The 16,288-nt window shown below is 40.6% G+C and overlaps 2 protein-coding genes across 3 annotated transcripts in view; one reads left to right on the top strand and one right to left on the bottom strand.

Moving 5' to 3' along the window:
* Positions 1-8,237, bottom strand: part of ATL1 (atlastin GTPase 1) — a 94,917-nt gene extending 86,680 nt beyond the window's left edge. For both annotated transcript variants that reach the window (XM_004270044.3, XM_033428476.2), the window contains exon 1: positions 8,099-8,237. The gene's annotated coding sequence lies outside the window, so the exon portion shown is untranslated. The remainder of the gene's footprint in view (positions 1-8,098) is intronic.
* Positions 8,238-8,414: 177 nt separating this feature from the next.
* The window catches only part of MAP4K5 (mitogen-activated protein kinase kinase kinase kinase 5), a 139,674-nt gene continuing 131,800 nt past the window's right edge, over positions 8,415-16,288 (top strand). Inside the window, exons 1-2 of the mRNA XM_004270042.4 lie at positions 8,415-8,554; positions 8,762-8,978. Coding sequence (XP_004270090.1) covers positions 8,871-8,978 — 108 coding nt within the window. The 5' untranslated portion in view covers positions 8,415-8,554; positions 8,762-8,870. The remainder of the gene's footprint in view (positions 8,555-8,761; positions 8,979-16,288) is intronic.

Here is a 16,288-nt window from a genome sequence, read left to right as displayed (position 1 = left end):
CAATGGAATACTATGTAGCTATAAAAAAGAATACAGAAGATCTTTATGAACTGATACATACTGAATTCCAGAATACATTGTTACATGGAAAAAAAAAACCCAAAGCACAAATGCTTAACCCATCCTGTAAGAAAGAAAAGCATATAAAAAATGTATGTGCTCATCTGTGCAAAAGAAATACAGGATAAACTAGAAACCAATGAGATAAGTTATCTACAGGAGATGAGTGGGAATAGGATGGAAGCAATGGAAGAATGGGAATAGGGTAGTACGGATTAGGACGACTGATGCTTCTCTAAGCGTAACCTTTTCATAAAGCCCTGACTGTTAGAACCATGGCAATGTTTCACATTCTCCAAAATAAATAACTAAAATCAATCATGGTGGGATGAATTGGGAGATAGGGATTGACATATATACATTAATATGTATAAAATATATTAATAAGAACCTGCTGTATAAAAAATAAATTAAATTAAAAAAATAAAATAAAATCAATCAGGATATGGGGCTAGGGGTGGAAGGAACTCAAAATGGAATTACAAACAGTAAAAAAAAAAAGTGAACCTAACTATATTACAGGGGAATAACATAACTACACTGAAGTGTTTTCTAAACCTGAGGAGCTTTAGAAAATTGTATTTTGATTGTATGCTGTAAGACTAAAGACAAAAACTGTATACAAGTATTGCTCTTTAGTTCATAATTTTTTTTCCTCCCAGGACATACGTGGGTTAGCAATTCTGAAATTATTTATGTTTGCACTAGAATTGAACAAATATATCGTGGGTAATCAGAGCCAGATTTCTTGCTTTTGGAGATGAAGTTATAATAAGGAGAGGGGAAGGACAGAATGAACCCTGTGGTGTTGAACTGGAATCTGAGGTATCAGTATGATACAGTAAAAACACAAATAGCTGAATTAAAAAAAAATGGGCAGAGGCTCTAAATAGACATTTCTCCAAAGAAGATATACAAATGGCCAAGAAGCACATGAAAAGATGATTTAATGTTTTTAGTCACTAGGGAAATGCAAATCAAAATTTGAAAAACTGCAATGAGACATCACCTCAGAATGTAACCAAAAAGAAAGACAAAAAGTGTTGGTGAGGATGTGGAGAAACTGGCACTGCTGGTGGGAATACAGCCGCTTTGGAAAACAGTCTGGCTGCTTCTCAAAAAGTTAGATATAGAGTTACCAATTGGCCCAGCAATTCCACTCATAGATATATACCCAAAAGAAATGAAAAACACATGCTCATGCAAAAACTTGTACAGGAATGTTCATAACAGCATTGTTTGTAGTAGCCAAAAGGTGGAAACAACCTAAATACCAATAACTATCAATGGATAAACAAAATATGGTATATATCCATACAATGGAATATTATTTAGCCATAAAAAGGAATGAAGTACTGATAAATGCTACACCATGGATGAAGCTTGAAAACATTATGCTAACTGAATGAAGCCAGTCACAAAGACCACGTATTGTATGATTCCATTTATATAAAATGCCCCAAATTGACAAATCTATAGAGATAGATAGTAGATTAAAGGTTGCCTAAGGCTACAGAGGGTGGGTGGGAGGTTGGGGAGAAATTGGGGAGCAATTGCTATTGAATACAAAGCATCTTTTGGGGGTAATAAAAATGTTTAAAAATTTTTATTGAAATCAATTCTGTTCAACTCTGTGAATATACTAAAAATCACTTAGTTATATAAATTGGTGAATTATATGGTATGTGAGTTATATCTCAATAAGGCTGTGTTTTAAAAGTCAAAGTCAAGTTTATTTTAAATCAGAAAAAAAGAGGAAAAGGTATTTGTACTTTAGTACTCTAGATCCTCTCTCCTCCTGACTCCTCTGGGATATTACTCCAAAAATTATTCCCTCCCTCCTATAACCTCAATTATTTTTTCTTCTATTGGTTCCTTCACCATGCTCATTTTCCCCCAAAAACCTCTCAATCAGGAGTTTTTCAGTAATCGATGATCCAACTTGCTCCTTCCCTCTATAACTAGCAATCTTGTTAAAGTATATCATTTAGAATGCTTTTGGCTGTAACTCAAAATGGCTTAAATAAAAGGACATTTACTGTCACATAATTTTTTTGAAGACAGGTTGGTTTTATGGTGGTTCATTCATCAGTGCAACATCATCATGGATAAGTTAGGATAAAGAATTGGCTGCTGTAAAAAAAAAACTACAGTGGTTTAAGACACTTATTTCTCTCTCATGAAATAATCTGAGTGTAAGCCATCCAGGACTAATATGGTGGCCTCTTTATACTTTCTTCCACCCTTAACTTGGGACTTCCATCATGTAATCCAAGATGGCTGCTTGGACATTCACATCCTCATTCCAGCCATGTAGAAAGGAAGAAAAGGAAGAAGTGGATATATCCAATCTGCAGGTACAACTCAGAAGTTGCACACATCACCTCAACTCAAATACCATTGACCATACATGTCCCACGCAGTTGATAAATATACCATGTATTTAACTAAAATTTGGGGAATCTAATACCACAGAAAGAAGAGAAATGGATACTGGAGAATACAAGCAGACTTTTTCACTAGGACCAAGATTGCATTCTACCATACTGTGTGTGGGCTTATTTTCTAATGCAGGCTCCTGCCATAGTTCCAAAACGGCATCTGCCATTCCAGTCATCAGAGGCACACAGCCATGCCTAGAGACAGAAAAAGGCATGTCTATGTCTTGTGTACCTTGTTAAAAAGCACTCCAGGGCTTCCCTGGTGGCGCAGGGGTTGAGAGTCCGCCTGCCGATGCAGGGGACACGGGTTCATGCCCCGGTCCGGGAAGATCCCACATGCCGCGGAGCGGCTGGGCCCGTGAGCCGTGGCCGCTGAGCCTGCGCGTCCGGAGCCTGTGCTCCGCAACGGGAGAGGCCACAACAGTGAGAGGCCCGCGTACAGAAAAAAAAAAAAAAAAAAGCACTCCAGCAGACTTTTCCTCATGTGTCATTGTCCTCAATGGTCTAAGCCTAAACCATCCCCTTAACAAGAGGAACGAGGCTAGGCCAATCGATATTTACCCCCTAAGATTGGGGAAGGTCTCAGTGTCCTTTAATGGACATAGCCACTCAGAAAAGGTCCACAAAATTGTGGTTCTGATAATACAGAAAGAGGATCGTTTCTGAGCAGAATGCCCAAGGTCATAATCATAGCTTCCATTTCCCCCTCACCCTCCATTAGTATCTCAGCAGGTAGGGTGATCCAAACTTTACTCCCATAGGATCCGAGTCCTTACTGGTCTTATACTTACTGGATTGCTGCAGTTTCCCATTGTTCAGTAATTGTGGACATATGAAAACCAAGAGGTACCCTAGTGTATACCTGGGGTTCCAGATATAGTCCTTATTCTCTTTGTCGAGCAACAACCAATTTCCCCTTGGTAATTAAGACCAATCACCCCAACCAGTACAATGAACCCCTCTCTAACTGTTGGCTCAGTGGTCTGAACACCTCATATAGCCCGGGTGGTAGTGTCAGCTTCCTATTTAATGGAACTGTGACTGGGTTATCTGGGGAAAGTATCTGTCCCTTGCGCACTAGGGCCTTCAGATCCACCAAGCCCAATGTTTTAGAGTCAAAGTTGTACAGACAAAAATTCTTCAACTGAATTATTAGGAATAATAAAAGGGTCACTCCTACCTCCACCCCCTGGTTCCTCGGCCCATGCATTCTGAATATGGGGTAGATGGCAATATATATTGGCTACTGAGTTAAATCCTATATCATATCCTCATAGGGGTTATCTCTCAGCCAACTGATCCTTCAGCAGGACTTTCCTCCATTGTATCATACTAGATGCTCCTAAGTGATGGGTTTGAGGTAAGATCAGTTAATTTCATGGGCATGACTCCATTGCCACACTTCCTCATAGTAAGATGAGTTTCTTGCTCAAATTTAACGTTGTTTGTGATACCTAGTGATGAAATAAGGCATTCTGTAAGTCCATAATTGTGGTACTAGTAGAAGCTTTCCAAGCAGGGATGGTAAACCTGTATCTGGACTATGTATCTATTCCCATGAGGACAAATTGCTCTTCCCTCCATAATCAAAGGGACCTGGTTTAATTAAACTGCCACCAGGTAACTGACTGGTCTAAGGAATCGTACCTTACTAGGGTCACTGCAATGGCCTCTGCTATAAGGAAGCTAAATACATCATAGAGGCAGTAACCGTATTACCCTTGGCAAGTGGAAGCCCATGCCACTGAATCTGTGTTTAGCCTCCATTCCTATTGCCACATGGCCCCACTGAACTAGTACTAAGGTAACTAGGTAGAGGCTGACTGACATCCATAGGACAGATCATCTTGTATACCTGATTACTGGGACGGATGCCCTCTTGTGGGCAGTCAAATGGTTCACAGACATTTTCACATTCCGGGTCAATTTTGAGACTCCATCCATAATACATCTCCCACTGACTTCCTTATTTCTGATCATCTTTCCAAGTTATTGCCAGCTTATTAATTACTGTGCATAAATCAGTATAGATCCATACCTCAGGCTATCTTTCATTCCTAACACAGAGGACAACCAGATGTTTTATTCAAAATTATGCCCTCTAGGAAAATTTCTCTTCATCTCTATTTTTCAGGCCCACTTTACTATGAAGTAGGGCCATAATTCAGTGGCTCTATGCTTCTAGTTGGTGCTAGTATATCATCCAGACCATTAATAAACCAGGCCCAAGCTTTTCCTTCCTCTGCTAAATGACCATGAGCCCAAAGACAGGGTTCAAAAAAAGGTGGCAAAGAAGTAGGGGCAGGTACAATGAAAGTTAGTCCATGTACTTTACTTGTGCCTTCCAGATCAGCTCAGGCTACCCCAGTATATACCTTTCCATTTGACAATGAAATTCTGCTGCCCATGTTCAATTTATGAGTCATCAGATAAAATCCAGTTCCTAAAGAGCAGTTCACAGCACAAAATCACTTAGAATCCTGTGGTCAGGTGTTTAGTATCTGCCGAGCCCTGGTAGCAAGCCAAGAGTTGCTTTTCAACTGAGCTGAATACAGGAACCCCTGTATCAATTCTCATATAAACTTTAAAACCACCCTAGGGATCAAAGTTACATATCAGATGATCAATTCAAGCTGGATAAAAAAAGGATGTGCACTGCCTTCCTCAACTCTTCTTTTGAAAACTCCCATTATAATGACCTGATACTGATTCTGAATGAGACACATGTTCTACTGCTCTCCAGAACAAAACAGAATTCTCCTATACTTTGAAAACACAGTTTTGGCCTCAACAGACAACTGATCCTCATTAGTAACAGAAAGAATAGTTTAACTATTTAAAAATCCAAATGATAATTATGGCAAATGTCTTCCAATATTTAATTGATTTATATTTAACAAACTTATAAAGCTCAATCACATAAAATTACATTTTGCAACTAGCTTATGTTGGAAGATTCATCAGGAAATTATATTGTTTAAGCCTATATGTTCCATACTAAAATTATTGTCCTCATGCTCTGTTTTGTCACACTTGAGGGTTTTAACTAGCCATTCTGTCTTGGTTACTAAATTGTGAAACTTACCTAGGCAGAAGTTGAAAAATTTTATGTCCTTCATTTGTTTTCTGTTTTTTTTGGCTGCACTGTGCTGTATGCGGGAACTTAGTTCCCTCACCAGGGATCTAACCCATGCCCCCTGCAGTGGAAGCGCAGTGTCTTAACCACTGGACTGCCAGGGAAGTCCCCGTGTCCCCCAATTTTAAAAAATTAAGCCTCGGCTAAAATTGAAACAAGAGGCCACAGATTATAATTAGCATTTTACTAAAGAACTTTGAAAGAAGGGAAAAACACTATAAAGCATAGAGCAAACCATAAAAGGTTGTTAGGTAGATAACAGGAAAACATGGAATATATTTACATGTCAGATATTATGAAGACACAAAGAATATATGACAGTTATATCAAGCCATACTTATTCAATACCTTGGCATTATGAAATTTGGTAGTTTGTAAGAAACTCTACTGTGCTCAGTTGAAAACTTTTTATTGTTATGTTACCTTCAACCTTGAAACAATATGCTTAATTGTTTAGGACGTAAATTTAAATTTATGCACTGTATGTTTATTTTATGGAAATTGAATGTGAATTTCTTTACTAACCATGAAATATTTAACAGACAAGCTATGACTTCACTGATCTTGATAAAATTAACTCAACCAGTATTTAAAAATTCTAAAGATTCTCTTGGAGTTAGTATAAAGCAGATGTTTTTTGCTTGCAACAACTGTGGTACAAGTAAAAGAACGATTATGGCAGACACTTCTTAACCACCACATAAAATCTTGACTTTTTCCATGCTAGCCACCTCTGGGTTGATGATCAAAGCATGTGGATCTGCCATTACTGGCAGCATAAAGTATCTGCACTCCAGGGTCTTGTTGAAGCCTATGACCTCAAACTTTATTGCCTAATTCAAATCAAACATTGTGTTTCAAGACTAACATGCTTAAAGGAGTGTCAGAAAAACATTTATCCTTGTTTCAAACTGGGAATTCAGAGTTTTCATTTTAGGAAGGCCCATGAGGTAAGTTTTCCTAAACTCTTAGTATCAGGAAAAGATGTAACTCTCTCTCAATTAACTGGTTTACTGTGATCTCAAAAACACTATAAAACCCTCTGCTTTGGCCAATTTGCTGTATTGTTCTGTTTTCTTCTTTAACATCATACCTATTTCCTCATTTTTATCTTATGTTATAGTATGCATTTTCTGTATGCTGCCTCAAATTCTCTGAGGAATAATGTAGGTATAAATAAGTAAGGATAAATAAATTTCAGACTAGAAAAAGGATCAATGCTTATAGGATCAAAGGGGGAAAAAAAGAAATCTATGACAGTAAATAAGTACTAGGATACCAATAGAACATTTGAAAAGATTTTGAGTCATTGAAGCCAAAAGTATTTGCCCACCAAAACAAGTGCCAAGAAGCTCTGAAAGAAGGAACTGTTCTTCAACAATTTTTTCAATGCAGCAAACACATAGGCTTTGTCCATAGAGCATGTTAAGTCTGAGCTTACTTATGTTCCCTAAATAAGTGCCCTTTGTGTACAGAGCACAAGAAAATACATATATTCCCTGTCCTGTTAAGGTGTGAATTTAATTTCTACATTATGCAATTGATTACAATGATCAAAAACAAGGAGTACATTGCCCAAGAATGGAATTGAATTGGATGTTCAAAGCCGCAAGCCAACATCTGCAACTTGCTCTTTTGTGATTTTTTTCAGTCACTAAATGCAATGGCCAAGTGTTAGCTGGCTTTTTTGTTCAAACCTTCACTGGGCTCTAGAAATAACTTTGCCAGTGTACAAACTGGCAACTTTATTTCTACCTTCAGAACAAGACTGGAACTGAAACTGCAAAACAGCTTGTTAATATCAGCCAAATTACTTCCCTAAACTCCTGTTCCATATTCTGTGCATTATGAAGTATTTTAAAACCTTTTATATTTTGAGAACCCTTTTTATAATCCTGTAAAATGCTTTATAAACACTTCCTTGGGTGTCTGATGCAAAACCTTATCCTCTTCAAGCTGCAGATAAGGATACGGAGACATTGCCAAATACGATGTCTTTCTTGTCCCAGATCACATACTGAGGAAGTGGTAGAGCCAGAACCAGGTTGTGGTCCCTGACTTTGTTTCAGATTCTGCAGAACTCGTGACCCAAGGAGCGATACCCGCGTTCAGACACCGCGTGTGCCCAACAGGGATAAAGGCCATCGAGACTTCCTAGGAATTCAGACTTTCAGAAATGTCTTGGGAAAACTCAGCAGAAGACAGGTTGCGCAGGCGTGCAGTGAAGCCTCAAACTCGTATCACTGAGAATGATTTGCAAAACAGGACGGTGCAGTAGGGTGTGCCGCGACTTAGTTAATCTGGCACTCCACTCCCCCACCTCCTTCCTTGGTGCCCCACTGCCAGGTGACTTCTCACCTGGCCCAGTGCCCTCAACGTACCTTTTCTGAACTGGGAGGGCTGCGTTCCCTTCGCCCTCGTGCCCACCCTTCTCCCTCTAGCCGTTACCTTCTAAGATTACCTGACAAAGCGGGGGGCGGTTTAGCGGAGGCGCTTCGGCCCACGAATGCCCGGGGGCGTCCCTAAGCCCCGAGGGTGGGAAGCAGAGCCTGGGCCCGGAAAGGACGCGCCGGCCCGGGGGGCGCGGCGGCCCGGCCGGGAGAGTGTCGTGTCCCGAGCAGGCCTCAGGGCGGCACTCTGGCCCTGCGGCCGGCGTACTCGGGCGGGCAGCTGGGCGCCGACCCACACTGGCCGGGAACGTGTCTCCCGGTGACGCAGCCCCGGGTGGAGAACGTGGTGCGGCGGCGGCGACGGTACGCCCCTCCGCCGCCCGCGAGAGAACGTGCGGTGCAGCGGGAGGCGGAGACGGCGCCGAACCTGGAGCGGACGGCGGGCGCCTGGAAGCAGGACGCTGGCGCCGGCGAGGAAGTAGGTCCCAGGCGCGGCGCTCAACAAAGAGTGGGGCCGCTCCCCTCAGGTACCCAGCCGGCCCCGGGCCCCGGCGGGCGGGCAGACCCGGCTCGGCAGTTCGCGGGCGGCCGGGGAGGGGGGAAGGGCCGAGGCCGGAACGCGGCGACTAGGCGCCGGGGACCCTTTCAGGCCCGGTGGTTCGCTGGCCCCGGCCGGGCGGAAGGGACGGGGCTGGGCCGCTCGGGGTTGTAGCCTCTGCTCGTTCCTCGTGCAGGCGGAGCTGCGGGCAGAGGCTCCATGTTGGGAAGCGGCGCCGCTCGTCCTTGTTAGCGGGAATCGGGGCGCCGCGGGCAGAGCCGGCGGGAGCCGGGCCCTGAGCGAAGATGGAGGCCCCTCTGCGGCCTGGCGCGGACATCCTGAGGCGGAACCCGCAGCATGACTACGAGCTCGTTCAGAGGGTCGGCAGCGGCACCTACGGGGACGTCTATAAGGTGAGGCAGGCCGGGCTCTCTCCCTGCGGCCCGCTGGCTCCCGGGTATAGGGCCACTTTCTGGGGAAGTATGAGGAGGGGGGAGGATGCTTTTATTGTTGCATCTTGGAGATGCCGCGGCCGGGTTCAGTGTACTCGATTCAGGGCACCTTTTATTCACTGCTTGCTCTAATCGCTCCAACAAGCAGAACTAAACACACCTTTGCAAACTACCGTAGTACTTTTTTGTGGTATAAAGGGTTTTTAACGCTTATTTATGGTATCCAAGGGAGTTCGAATCCGCTTATGGAGTTGCCCTTGAGGATGTTCTTGTCTTAGCATGGAAAAATGCTTCCTGGAAAACAGTAGACAAGAAAGTATGTTGACATTCCGACATTTGCATAAAAAACTTTTTCATGGATAATCTTGGTTTAAAAAGCCCTATGAAACCCTGTCTCTCAATTTTAAGTCTAATACTGGGTCAGAGTGACTTGTGCACAAACATTACCCAGTGAAGAACGATGCTTTTCCCGGCAGAAGTTTCATTATTTGTATCCGCTTGATGATTCTTTTTCTACTTTAGCAGTTCCTCTCTTTGGGATTTATAACATACCATGACCAAGAGTGGTTAAGAGCTGCTGTATTTTTATTATACTCGTTTGCTTTATTTGAGACAAATGATGAGGATGAGTTACTCTTAATTTGAGATTTAAAAAAAACATCATAGAGAAGCAAACCCAGGTCCCTAAATCCACTGAGTTCTTGAAGGATGAAGAGGAAAGATTGTTTTAGATTGCCTTATGCTTTTTGTTCTCTGTTCCAGAAAGGGAGCACTAATGCAACTCACATGGGTATATCAAGGGAAATTTCCTTTGATTCGGAACAGCTTTGTTTATTGGATTTAATGATGTTAGGTATCCCATTATTCCAAACAGCACTCCTTCATATACCTGAAATGGCTTTGTGTCATATGGGTAATTAACCAGTAGAAGCCTTTAGGGTATGTTGTTTTTTACAGGTAATATGGTAATATGGAAGAAAAAACATCCCTTCTTCCTAACTTTTCTGTTTTTGTGTAATATCCTCCCTATTAATAGTAACAATTTGAGGTTGTGTTATGACAATTCTAGCACTGTTTGATTCTATTGAGATGAAATGTAATGGGTAGGTTTTTTATTCTTTAAACAAGCATTTGAATCTTCTGTACTAGGTACTGTTCTGTATGAGATGTTGAATTGGGAGGATGGTTCCAGCTTTTGCCTTGTGAATAATTTTAATTCAAAGTAGATAATTATAATAGAATCCTCTTCTTTATATAGAATTAGGGGTAGTTAACTCTTAACTGTTTATTCATGGATTAGACATGTTGTGGAATGCTTTTTAAACAATTGAAATTCCTATTTGCCTTCTCAGTCCCACTTTTTAGTCACCTTCATCTTATGATTCACTGTGTATTACACTAGTTCATGTTAGTCACACAATTGGTAATTAATTCAGTTCATGTTAATAATACAATAATCTGAATTCCAATTCTTGTATATTTTCTCTCCTCCCTACTACCCGAAAATTTAAAATGTTTTCCCCACAAAACTCCCAAGGTCTCACCTTTTTTCTTTATAAATATAACAACTAAAGCAACTGTCTGGAGCAGGATTTTATCCTTGCTGGGGAAAGCAAAGGGTTATATTAAAGGGACAGCTAATGCTCGGCTTTTACCCTGGTGCCTCCCTGCCCTATCTCTCTCTTCAACAGCTCCTAAACAGAGGATCAAGACAATATTTATCATACACCACTTTCAAACACCCTCCCCACAAATGATCCCCTTCCCTCATATTCATGCTCCCTCACTTTATGTGTATCCTCATTCCACACCAAGCCAGCCTCTAATTCCTAAATATCCTCAAAACCCTGGTTCTTTGTCTTTTCCTTTGTTCTAATTACCTGGAATTACCTCCCACCCCCATTTCCAACTGTTACATCCTACCTTACTCAAAGCCTCCAGGAGGCCCCAGCCCCTCCCCCTTATCTCTCCAACCTCATTTATTACTTTTCACCCTCCTTCATTCTCTTCTAGCAACACTGGCCTGCTTGCTCTTCCTTAAACATAAGGAAGAGCAAGCAGGCCAGTGTTGCCATCTTCCTACTTTTGGGCCTTTGTTCTGGCTATTGCCTCTGCTCAGAATGTTTTTACTCAGCCACATGGCTTGCTCCCTTCCCTCCTTGCTTTTATATCCTCTCAGTCTTTTTTTCCTACTTCTTTTATCTTTGCACTTATCACCATCTAATGTCATTTTAAAAAAATTTTACTGGAGTATAATTGCTTTACAATGTTGTGTTGGTTTCTGCTGTACAATGAAGTCAATCAGCCATATGTATACATATATCCCCTCCCTCTTGGACCTCCCTCCCCCCCACTCATCCCACCCATCTAGGTCATCACAGAGCACCAAGCTGAGCTCCCTGTGCTCTATGGCAGGTTCCCACTAGCTGTCTGTTTTACACATGGTAGTGTATTTATGTCAAACCTAATCTCCCAATTCATCCCACCTTTTTACTTATTTTTTCTTGTTTATTATCTATCTCAATCCACTAACATACTCTCTGAGGGCAGGAATTTTATCTCTTTTATTCACTGCTCTATCTCTGATAGTTCCTAGAATTATGCCTGGCACAGAGTAAGTACTTTCTGAACATTTGAGGAATGAATGAATGAATGAATGAATGGCTATCAGTCTTTCTGTCCCCTAATTCTCTGGGCATATACCTTATACTTTATACTTACTGGGCATATCTGGGCATATACAACACTAAGTTAGCATTTAATATTCTATATATTCCTGTAATGCCTATTATGATATCCTGTATATATATTTTTACAAATTTCAATTATTTGAGTCCTCCAGGAAAAATATTTCTGGAAAACTATTGTATAGCGTATCCATTTTCAGCATTCGAAGTCCTACAGAATTTTATCAGTTTATATTTGCTCCTTAATATGCCTAAAAACATGTAACATTCAAACTGTAGTGCTGAAGTTTTTAGCTCAGAGCACTTAATTTTGTTATTTATCACTGTGTTTAGGATGAGCTGAAAATCCTAGGAAGTTTTAGAAGAATTTCAATCTGTGATGTAAACTAGCAAAATAATTACAGTGAAGAATAATGCAGGTAAATTAGTTGCTGTTCTAGTCAGATATTATCCCTACTTCTTTTTTTATCTTATGGAGCTGGAGCTTTAAAGGTAGCACAGCCTTGAGATTTTTTGTGAATTATTTTCATGTTTTTCAAAAACACAGATCCCCTTTGAATCTTTGAAAGCGCCTGTCTTCCCTGAGACTCCTTAAGAGGGCAGAGCTCAATCTTAAACTGGCTATTCCCTGGTAGAAAGAAGAATGCTATTTATCTATAAAGCTTCTTTTAGATAAATAGGGTAAATCATTGAGGGTGAAAGCAGGAAATAGTGGAGGGGAAAGAAACACAAAAGAGAAAAGAAATGTGGTGGAAGATGAAGGATTAAGTTTCAACTGAGCAAATTTTATTTATAATTATCATTAATTTTTAAATCTTCTAACAGGAAGAGGAAGCCTGCAGATTTAGTGCCTCTACTACCTTCTGTCCATAGTGATCTGGACTGTTGTAGTATCATGATACGGTTCACAATTAACAGTACAAGGCATTTGGGTGGTCTTTATCCAAATATTTAGATCAAAATTGTCCCCAGTCTAGATTCCAGAGAAGTTTTAGTAATCTTTTTTTATTTTTTGTGGGTTATAAATTTAGAGTGGGCAATCTCATGTATTTTTTTCTAACCTGTATTGCTTTTTCCGATTGATTATAAAAGTGTGACATGTTTAGCTCCAGGAGGACAGGAACAGATGTCTCCTGCTTTTCACTGTACAGTAGCAGAGAGATAGATGCTTAATAAATATTTATTAAATGATATTAGTGGTAGAAAATTACCAGAGATGAATACTGTTAATAATTTAATACAGTTTATTTCAGGCTTTTTTCCTAAATGTTTTTAAACCAGTATGTTTAAACATGGCTTTTATAAAATTGGGATCATGATGTATCTCTTTTTTCTACTTGATTGGAATGGCCATCATTTTCCCTGGTCTTTAAATAGTCTTCAAAAATACCATTTTTAAAGGATGCATTGAACAAACTCTCATTTAGTTAATCGTTATGAGTTTCATATTTGTTTTCAATTTTTAATTTTTACAATTTTAAATGTTATAATTTGTGTAGAAATCTGTGGCACACAGTCATATCACTTCTGTGGGTTCTTTGGGTGCTGGATGAACTGGGTCCACTGTAATGAATCCCTTTTTAATATATGCCCTCCCTCTCTCTTCCCCAAGCCAGAAGTCACAATTCTGGAATGGCTTTTGATACTTTAAAGCCTACCCCAGGATCCCATTGTACAGAGACAAAGCTTGTTACGTCACAACACTTCTGTAAACGTTCATTTATTCAAGAAATACTTATTGAGTGCCAACTGTATGGTAGGGTATGGGGATGCAAACACGAGAAAGAGAAAGTACACTATCAACATACAGGAACATATAATGTAGTCAGGAAAACAGACATGTAAACAGTCATAATTTGGTAAGTGCCAGAATAGAAGTGAAGTGGAAGATATGCCCAACTCTGTTTTTTGTGGGGACTGGGGAAGGGAGGAAAGGAGAGAGAACTATGATGTGAACCAGGGAAGATTAAAAGCGGAGGGGACATTGACTGGATTTTAAAAGAGTGCAGGGTGATTTCCAGGTGGACAAGGCGGGAAAGAAATTTTAGGCTGTGGGAATAGGGTGTGCAAATACCTGGTGGCTTGAGAAACCATAGTGAGTCTTGAGGGATCTGCTTCTGCTTTCCAAGTTTGGTGTGACCAAATCTGGCAGGGATTCCATAGATGGCAAACAAAAGCTATTTTCTGACAGAAAAGGACCAGATAATGGACCTTGTATGTCATAGCAAAGAATTTGGACTTCTTCCTGTAAACTGAAGAAAGACTTTAGGAGGGAATCTCTCATGGTGTAGAGGCTTCATTAGACAAAGTTTCTGGAACTATAGGGATGAAAGGAACTGATAGCTTTAGATGATCAAATTTACCTGATGATGAGTGAGGGACAAACAGGTAGTCAGTGGCGTTTAGAATTTCTGCCTTGGGTGACTACGTTGGTGCCATCAGCAGAATTAGGAACTACCAGATTTGTGGGGTCTGGATCTTGTGTTTGGTTTTGGATGTATGACAGTGTATAGGTGGTTATGTCCAGTGCATGGTAGGAAGTTCAGCTCTGTCCTTAAGAGAGCTGGACTGGGGATACAGGTTTGGGAGTCATTGTCACTTTATGGGGTGGTACCTGTGTAGTATAGGTGAGGTCACCCAGGAGAGTACATTTGTAGGAGAGCTGAGTAAAGGCAGTAGTCTTAGAGTAGTGGCAGAAGAAAATAATGTATTGAAGGTGTCTGAGAAGAAACAGAATGTTATGATGAAGTTCTTTCCATAGAAATCAAGAGTTTCAAGAACTGTTCTCTATCATTTCCTGTGTTCATTCTTGTTTCCTCCCACTCTAGTAAGGCAAATGTTTTCATCTTCCAAAAAATATAAATCTGAGGTTTTGTGTCATTCCCTTTTATTCTCCTTGTTCATAGAATAAAGTCTTAGAATGACATGGCTCTTAAGGCCCTGCCTGTCCTGAGACTAACCATACTGAATTTCCTCCGGTTCTTTATATGCACTCTATTCTGTCCTTCAGGTTTCTGCAGGTACTATTTCCTTTAACTAGAACAGTTTTCCTCTTATCTTTCATCTGTCTTCACTGTTTGCATTTCTCTTTAAACATTGCATTTTCAGTGAGGCCTTTTCTGTCCTTTAGATAAGGTCATATCTGTCTGCTGTTTGACTTCTTACATAATACTTACCATTTGTCACTCATCATTGTTGCTGTCAGTCTTCCTTCTCTGCTCAAACTGCAAGACCTGGGACTTGTGTTTACCACCGAATCAGCTAGCCTAGCCTAAGTGCCTGGCATATAATAAGTGCTCAATAAAAATGTTTTGAAGGAGTGAGCAACATAGTGGTCGTTTAAGTAAGGAGTTGAAAGGGTTCATTAAGAGCAGAAGAGTTGAGGTTTGAATGGTCAGTAAGGAAATAGGAGAAACATAGACCACTTTTTGAAGCAGCTTAGCTATGAAGTGGAAAAGAAATGAGACACACAGATGTTTTTTCCACTGTTTCTGTTTTTTTTTCTTCCATTGAGACTGATCATAGTTTTCCAGTTATTATTCTTTAAAATTGTCTTATCACTCAATTGACCAGGAGTGTTGCTGAGTTTAGAGAAGGAATTTCACAGAGAAGGCAATCAAGACAAAGAATTTGGGAGGAATTGAAAATTTAGGAAGATTAAATATAAAAATTTAGGATGGAATTGTTGGGGACCAAGGTAGGGGATAAATTTAAAACCTCCTTCCCTCCCTTTCTTTTTCCTCCCTCTTTCCCTCTCTCCTTCTCTGAAATAGAGCCTCCATTGATTTCCAGCCCCAGTTGTTCCCCTATGGGTATGGTTAGGATGAGGCACATTGATGAATGGGGAACTGGAATGCAGCCGGGGAATGACAGGGTGGAAAGGAGTATTTAAGATTCAACCAGTATTTATAGAGAGCCTCTGATGTGCTCGCCACTGTTCTGGGGTCTTGGAATACGCCAGTGAACGATGTAGACAAAGATTCTTGCCCTCAAGTAATAAACATAATAAATAAGTTGTATGATATGTTAGAAGGTGATTAAAGATGTGGAAAGAAGAAAACACTGAACAAGTTAAGGGGTTCAGGATTGCCAGGGTGGGATGGGGAAGGCAGGTTGAGGAATTATATTGAGATGGACAGGGTAGGCCACATTGAGAAGATTAGATTTGCTCAGAGACTGAGGAGTTGGCCAAGTGGATATCTGGGTAACCAGAGGATGTCTTAACTCTCTCTCTCTTACTGAATCACCTGAACCTATCTACAGCTAAATTGTAAGCTTAGGGTTAGGAATTAGAACTGAGACACAGTCATTGCCACCATTGCATCTCATTGGCTGGTGCAGGGGTACAAGTCATTGTGATTTTAATTAAGTTCAGCAGTTGTATGTAAGTTACCCATTTCTATGTCATTTTTAAAATTATTTATTTATTTATTTATGGCTGTGTCAGGTCTTTGTTGTGGCATGTGGGAACTTCGTTGCTGCACACGGGATATTTTTGTTGCAGTGCGTGGGTTTCTGTCTAGTTGTGGCATCCGGGTTTTCTCTCTCTAGTTGTGGCGCATGGGCTCCAGAGTGCATGGGCTC

This window comes from Orcinus orca, chromosome 2, assembly GCF_937001465.1.
Source record: "Orcinus orca chromosome 2, mOrcOrc1.1, whole genome shotgun sequence".
Classification (NCBI taxonomy): Eukaryota; Metazoa; Chordata; class Mammalia; order Artiodactyla; family Delphinidae; genus Orcinus; species Orcinus orca.
The sequence above is the reverse complement of the archived record's forward strand: the minus strand, read 5'-3'. Positions and strand labels throughout refer to the sequence as shown.